Raw genomic sequence first — 7,500 nt, forward strand, 5'->3', positions numbered from 1 at the left:
CATCTGCTGGAATAATGTTCAGTCATTGAGTGTTAGAACAACTCTTTCCAGCTTTCTCACTGATCACCAGGCGGAGTTGAATACTTGATTCTGATTGGTCTAAACCCCTTGACAACGGTTATTAACTCCTATTAGCTCACACACATCCCATTAGATCAATACGCAGTGAGGAGATTTGGAATATTTCATCTCCACCTGTTGACACTGTGGCAATAATATTTTCATGCTTAACAACATGGATGTTTTTTTAACATTTCATCTGATGCTGCAATCCAGGCCCGCTCACCCTGTCAGGTGTCATGAATGGAGAAACTGGAAGTGCAGATTTAAAATAAAAGGTTTTAATAAACAAAACTTACTAAAAACGTCAAAGAGTCAAATCCAGATAAAACACAGGAGAGACGAACAATGATCCAACACAGGACGGGGGAAACAGAGGAACTGAACACACACAGTGATTAACACAGGTGTGGACACAGGACACAGGTGAGACTAAGCAGGCTCATCAAAAAAGGAGGGAAACACACAAGGACAGGAAGTAACACTAAACTGGAAACACAGGGAGCAAGAACTACAAAATAAAACAGGAAACACAAGAAAATACAACAAGAGACGAGGATCACTAAACACACAAGAGGGAGACGAAGGAGAACTAATACAGAACAAACACAGGGAGGAACCAAGGCATGAAACACAAGGACAACACTAAACTAAGCATCAAGTCATGACATCAGGATTCTAACTCACATAATCACCAACTCACTGAACATTATCCCTGACTGAAGAACTAAAGAACCAAACCAGACTCAGAGAAAACTTCACTTTAGTTTATTTGAAAAATCAAGACAAGAAAACGACTTTTTCATTCACACCGTTCATCAGTAACATGTCCCAGAATTCAACACTTCTCATATTTTCATATTTACAGATTCTATTTACAAAAACAATCCTTTATCTGTCAAGAAGAGGTGTAACTGTGGTCATGGTCACCTGAAATCTTGTGCATGTCACCTCCTCTACAGTAAACAGCACGCTGCTGTTAACACCAACTCTCTGCAGACGCTCACAATTTGACTCTAACAGTTATAAAACTCAGATTATAATTTTAATCTCATGAAAGAAATGTTTGTCTTCAAGGAGTGAGCATGCTGTCAGCAGGATGAAACACATCAAGGGTCATATTCAGGAACTAAAGGACACCTTAAAGGCCTTAAAGACATTTGTGATGATGGACACCTCTTCAGGTGTTCTCTTTGACATCAACCTTTCTCTGAAACTCAGTGGTTGCTCTCCTCAGTTTAGTTGACAGGAGAGATGATCAGAGGAGCAGAGTTTTTACCTCCATCATTAAGACAGGGACTAAAGAATGGGTAGAGTTTCTCAGTGAAGGAGCAGCCAGTGAAGGAGTAGATCAGAGCTGCAGCATCAACGTCATAAAAGGAGACCAGACCCTCCTCATAGTCCACAAACACCCCCACCTTCTCAGGATCAGACTGCAGAGAGAGACAGACTGGAGGATGAGCAAGAGCTTTGTACACATTTTTGTCCCTCAAACATATCGTCCAGAAACCATTCTGAGGACTCAGTGTGATTGGTCCCTTCCTATTGATCGACTCTCTGGCCACTCCTAAAGCCCACCAAGTCTTCCCTTTAACCTGAACCTCGAAGTAAAATCTGCCTGAAGAGAAACTCTGCTTTGAGAAGACCATAGCACAACGATCAAATCTCTCTGGATTGTCTGGGAGAATCTTTCTCACATCACTGTCATGAACTTGTTTTCCATCATCAGACAGGATGAGTTTAGGATGTGCTGTATCAGGATCCAGAGTCAGATCCACCTCATACTGCTGGACTCTCTTCAGCTCGGCCTCATAGATCAGCTTCTTCATCTGTTCCCTGAGCGTCTCCTCCAGCTGCTTCACAGCTCTCACCACAGTCCCCTCATATGAAGGTGGATGGACTCTGACTCCAGTCCAGTTCTTGGTGGGTGGAGCAGCGTTCAGGGCCGTGATGTTTTGGAGGAGGTGGAGGTGGTCTTCAGAGCGTGAGAGCTTCTTCACTTCAGAGCTTCTCTTCTCCAGCTCAGAGATTTCCTGTTGCAGCTCTTTGATGAAGCCTTCAGCCTGTTCCTCCGTCTCTCTCTGCTTCTCTTTGATCGTGTCCGTCAGATTATTTAGGCGTCTCTCAACAGTCTCCATCAGAGCGCTGAAGACCTGAACACCTTCTGCCATCTCTCTGTCTGCATTCTTCTTGCTGAGCTCCACTGACTGTTTGAACTCTTCAAGCTTCAGTCGTCTCTTCTGGATCATCTGCTGAATTTCAGCCTCTGTCTTCCCCAGCTCGGCCTTCTTTCCTTCATATCCTTCTCTCAGAGGAACAACATCATGTGTCTTGTGGTCTGTAACGCTGCACAGCGCGCAGACACACATCTGGTCGTTCTTACAGAACAGCTCCAGCAGTTTGTCGTGCTTCTCACACATCCTGCCTTCCAGGTTCTCCACAGGGTCGATCAGCTGATGTCTCTTCAGACGTGAAGCTGTCAGGTGAGGCTCCAGGTGAGTCTCACAGTAAGAAACCAGACACACCAGGCAGGACTTCAGGGCCTTCAGTTTGGTTCCAGTGCAGGCATCACAGGGAACTTCTCCTAGTTTGGAAACTTGTTGCTCTGAGCTGCTGCTGCTGGCTTCCTGTTGAGCTTTCTGTCTGAACTGAGCAGCCATCTCAGAGATGAAGGTGTTGACCTTCAGCTCAGGTCTTTTGTAGAAAACCTCTTTACAGTTTGGACAATCATGCGGGACTTTAACATCCCAGTGATTAATGATGCAGCTTTTACAGAAGTTGTGTCCACATGGTGTGCTGACAGGATCAGTGAACACATCCAGACAGATGGAGCACAGGAACTGATCTTCAGTCAGCAGACAGCTGGCAGCAGACATTTCTACAACCTGAGGACAAAAAGAGAGGAAGAATAAAAACAAAGTATGAGAAGTGGAACATAGAAAGTGTCACCATTACAGGATATCATCAACAAGTCACAGACTTAAATAGTAAACGGACTAAAAACTAGCCGATCACTCATTCCTGTTCTACATATCCCGTTAATACGGCTCGTCTACTCATCAACACAAAAGTTAAATCAGTGAAAATTAAACTTGATGCTACAAAATTATGGGGCGCTGTTTGTAAAGTTGTGCACACTGAAAATAACAAAGACTCTCCACATGAAGTGATACAGACTTAGCTTGTCCGTTCCATAGACTGGGTCAGTCTCTGAGCGTTGTTTGGTTCAGTGTGAATTAGTATGGGGTGCCGTTAGTACCAAAATAAGAGCTTCATAAAGCGATACAGATATCCCGACCACATTCTGTCAGCACTGACTCCTTCTAGGTTATAGTCGGACTTCCTGCTGTAAAAATGTTAGAAAGGCAGTTTTGGAGTTCATCAAGAGATTTCACAACGCTCAGAGACAGAACTGACCCAGTCTGTGGAACGGACAAGATAAGTCTGTATCACTTCATGTGGAGAGTCTTTGTTATTTTCAGTGAGCACAACTTTACAAACGGCGCCCCATAATTTTGTGGCATCAGTTTAATTTTCACTGATTTAACTTTTGTGTTGATTGGAAGTTTCTTTGCAGTTGTTTATGAAGCTTTTATTTTGGTATTTCTGCTAGGCGTCAGTGTGAATTTGCATATCAGTTAAATATTTAGGATCAGGAACAACATTTAACATTTAGATTTAACATTTATAATTAACTATCAACATTTAGATTTAACATTAAAAATTTAGATTTAACATTAAAACTTTAGATTTAACATTTAGAATTAACTTTTTAACTTTAGATTGATATTGGACATTTAATATTTATATTTAAAATTAATATCTAGCTTTAACATTTAGATTTAACTATCAACATTTAGAGTAACATTTAGAATTAAAGCCGCAAGCGGCGATGAACGGGCCCTCGCACACCCGCGGCCGCCGCCTACGCGAGCCGCCGCCACATGTAAACCATTGCCTGATATTTGCCATCACATGATGCGAAAGCAAGATCTGAGAGTATATACGGCCTCAGGTGGTGCAAATGTTCCAAGTTTTTGGCAGATTGCCAAGAAAATCTCAAAACTTGACAGTGTGCCACGCCCACAATTTTAGTGTGAACAGAATTCCTTTAACAATAATTTATATTAAAGTCACAAAAATCAATTTTTGGAGGGGTTTTTTTTATGGCCGGCCCAAAAATTTGCCACGCCTACATCTTTTGTCTGAATGGAATGCCTTTACTTTGTATTGATCGTCAATGGGTTTACTGTAGAATGTGCCTAGTTTGGACAGAATTGGAGAAAAACTCTAGGAGTAGCTCTCAAAAGTATGCACCCTTATTTTGCCCTGTTTTTCACATTCAGAGCTGTATGTGCGTTTCATGCCCCGCCTCAACGCATGCTACGCCCACAATTTTTGTCTGAACACAATTCCTTTAACACTAATGTAATCGTCAATATGTCTGCTATACAATGTGCTTTATTTGAATTGAATCGGAGAAAAACTCTAGGAGGAGCTCTCAAAAGTATGCACCCTTATTTGGGCGTCATTCAAAGCTGTGTGTGCGTTTGATGCCCCGCTGCGACGGCTGCCACGCCCACATAAAAAAAAAAAAAATTGGCTGGATAAATGTTTCTCGAAAAATTGTCTACTATAGGTTGCCCTTGGTTTGGAGTGAATCAAAGAAAATCTGTGGAGCGCAACTACGTTTGAGTGCACCCTTATGCTACCTGCGTTTTTTATGATCAAAGCTAGGTGGCGCTCTTCCTGTTGAGTTTGGGATATGGGTGCAAGAGGCTTTTTTGTGCGGCATGATGTCCTGAATATGCGTACAATTTTTCAGGCATGTAGCTCAAAATAACCCCTATGGGGAGTTGTTTTTGAAACCTGTAGGGGGCACCAGTGAGCACATTTTTTTTCTTTTTTTTGGGAAACCCATAAAATGTCACAATTTTTCCATGGACTGACGAGTGAGTTGGATGTCGTGAAATTATGTGCATATTAAAGTCACAAAAATCAAATTTTCACCGGTGGCCACCGGCGGTGCTCGGGCCCTAATTAGCATTTAGATTTAACATTGATTGTAACTTAAATATATTTTCCACAACAAATTAAATGTGAAGAAAATCACAAATATTTCTCTAAATGTGAAAAAAAGGGACTTGATTCATTTTGGTAGTTCTTCTAGGCGTCAGTGTGAATTTTCGTATTGGTTAAATATTTAGGATCACAGAGCAACATTTAAAATTTAGATTGAATAATTAGATTTAACATTGAACATTTAGATTTAACATTTAGAATTAACATTTAGATCTATATTTAACAATTTATATTTACATATAAAATTAACATTTAGGTTTAACATATAGGTTTAACATTTAGATTTAACATTTGAAATTTATATTTATATTTAGCATTTTTTAGCATTTAACATTGATTGTAACTTGAATATATTTTTCACAACAAATTAAATGTGAAGAAAATCACAAATATTTCTCTAAATGTGAAAAAAAGTGACTTTTTATTTTTCTTTGAGGTTTTGGAACTAAATGTGGAGAATTGTTGATGTTATTTTCAGTGAGCACAACTTTACAAACAGTTCCCCATACACAATCACATGAACACAATGGTAGGACTCTTCACATCAGGAGTGTGGGACATAAAGTCCTGCAAGCCAAATCCAGGAGCAGAACCACTTTGATCCAAACTTCTTCTGAAGAACCAAAACAGCAGTCAGGGAGTGATAGCAGGCCACGCAATAACCAGGGCCTGACTGTCCAACACTCATGCAGCACAGCCTCGGAGCATCAGAAGGAGGGCCCCAACCCAACCACCAGAGAACTCTGGATCGGACCAGAACCAGCCTCCAGACCAGAGAACTCTGGACCGGACCAGAACCAGCCTCCAGCCTAGAGAACTCTGGACCGGACCAGAACCAGCCTCCAGCCTAGAGAACTCTGGACCGGACCAGAACCAGCCTCCAGCCTAGAGAACTCTGGACCGGACCAGAACCAGCCTCAAGACCAGAGAACTCTGGACCGGACCAGAACCAGCCTCCAGCCTAGAGAACTCTGGACTGGACCAGAACCAGCCTCCAGACCAGAGAACTCTGGACCGGACCAGAACCAGCCTCCAGCCTAGAGAACTCTGGACTGGACCAGAACCAGCCTCAAGACCAGAGAACTCTGGACCGGACCAGAACCAGCCTCCAGCCTAGAGAACTCTGGACTGGACCAGAACCAGCCTCAAGACCAGAGAACTCTGGACCGGACCAGAACCAGCCTCTAGCCTAGAGAACTCTGGACCGGACCAGAACCAGCCTCAAGCCTAGAGAACTCTGGACTGGACCAGAACCAGCCTCCAGCCTAGAGAACTCTGGACCGGACCAGAACCAGCCTCCAGACCAAAGAACTCTGGACCGGACCAGAACCAGCCTCCGGACCAGAGAACTCTGGATCGGACCAGAACCAGCCTCCGGACCAGAGAACTCTGGACCGGACCAGAACCAGCCTCCAGACCAGAGAACTCTGGACCGGGCCAGAACCAGCCTCCAGACCAGAGAACTCTGGACCGGACCAGAACCAGCCTCCAGCCTAGAGAACTCTGGACCGGACCAGAACCAGCCTCCAGACCAGAGAACTCTGGACCGGACCAGAACCAGCCTCCAGCCTAGAAAACTGCTTCCTAGTGCTCCAGCAGTCACAACAGCTTACAAACCAATCGATCACTCCTTCCCTCCTTCCCTCCTTCCCTCCTTCCCTCCTTCCAGGCTGCAGACACCCTGAAGGAGCGCGAGAGTGAGGCCCGGACACACACACCTGTATATGTCAGTGCGCGCGACGCCGCCCAGTAATCAACGCTCCTGAAGCTGGAACAGTGCCATGCAGAGACAGGGAGGGAGAGCCAACTCACCACACCCATGAGGACTTTCACCAAATACACAACCACTTTATTTAGACTGTGTTCACATAGAAACACTTTATTATCCTATACAAATACTCTATTCTTCTATATAACCACTTAATTCTTGTATAGATCCTTCATTCTCTAATATAACGACTTTATTTAACTTGTTTCTTGTTTCCTCTTAAATGTTCAGTCAGTACATTTAGTCTTTGTAGGTCAGTGTACTCACCGCTGATGGACACAGATTCTGCTGTTCAGTTGAGAAAAACTCCAAGACTTTGCTTGAATTTGTCTTTAGAGAGAAACAGGGAGACTTTTCTCGACCGCAGCTCTGCTCACACTCAGACTAAGTTTCAATCTCATTTCAGGAAAAGTGGCATTCCAGTCCCTCCTCCAGTGACGTCTTCAGGCCTCGTGGGAGCACACCTTGACGTGGCTTTGATCTAAGAAGAGTCTTATAATAATAATAATAATAATAATAATAACTGATATTAATATAGCACCTTTCAAGAAACCCAAGGTCGCTTCACAGGGTCAGGTAGGGGGTCTGGG

At 43.3% G+C, this 7,500-nt stretch overlaps 1 protein-coding gene across 1 annotated transcript; it reads right to left on the reverse strand.

Moving 5' to 3' along the window:
- Positions 1–813: 813 nt before the first annotated feature.
- LOC117814688 (E3 ubiquitin-protein ligase TRIM21-like) lies at positions 814–7,298 on the reverse strand. The gene is made up of 2 exons (XM_034686155.1): positions 7,178–7,298; positions 814–2,945 (listed from the first exon to the last, which is right to left on the reverse strand). Exon 2 carries the CDS (start codon positions 2,934–2,936, stop codon positions 1,299–1,301), a length of 1,638 nt encoding a protein of 545 aa, XP_034542046.1. The 5' UTR covers positions 2,937–2,945; positions 7,178–7,298; the 3' UTR covers positions 814–1,298.
- Between the last annotated feature and the right edge of the window lie 202 nt (positions 7,299–7,500).

This window comes from Notolabrus celidotus, chromosome 6 (assembly GCF_009762535.1).
Source record: "Notolabrus celidotus isolate fNotCel1 chromosome 6, fNotCel1.pri, whole genome shotgun sequence".
NCBI lineage: Eukaryota > Metazoa > Chordata > Actinopteri > Labriformes > Labridae > Notolabrus > Notolabrus celidotus.

Excerpts from the sequence above, each read along its gene's own strand:
- LOC117814688 (XM_034686155.1), bottom strand. The coding sequence starts at position 2,936 with ATGTCTGCTGCCAGCTGTCTGCTGACTGAAGATCAGTTCCTGTGCTCC.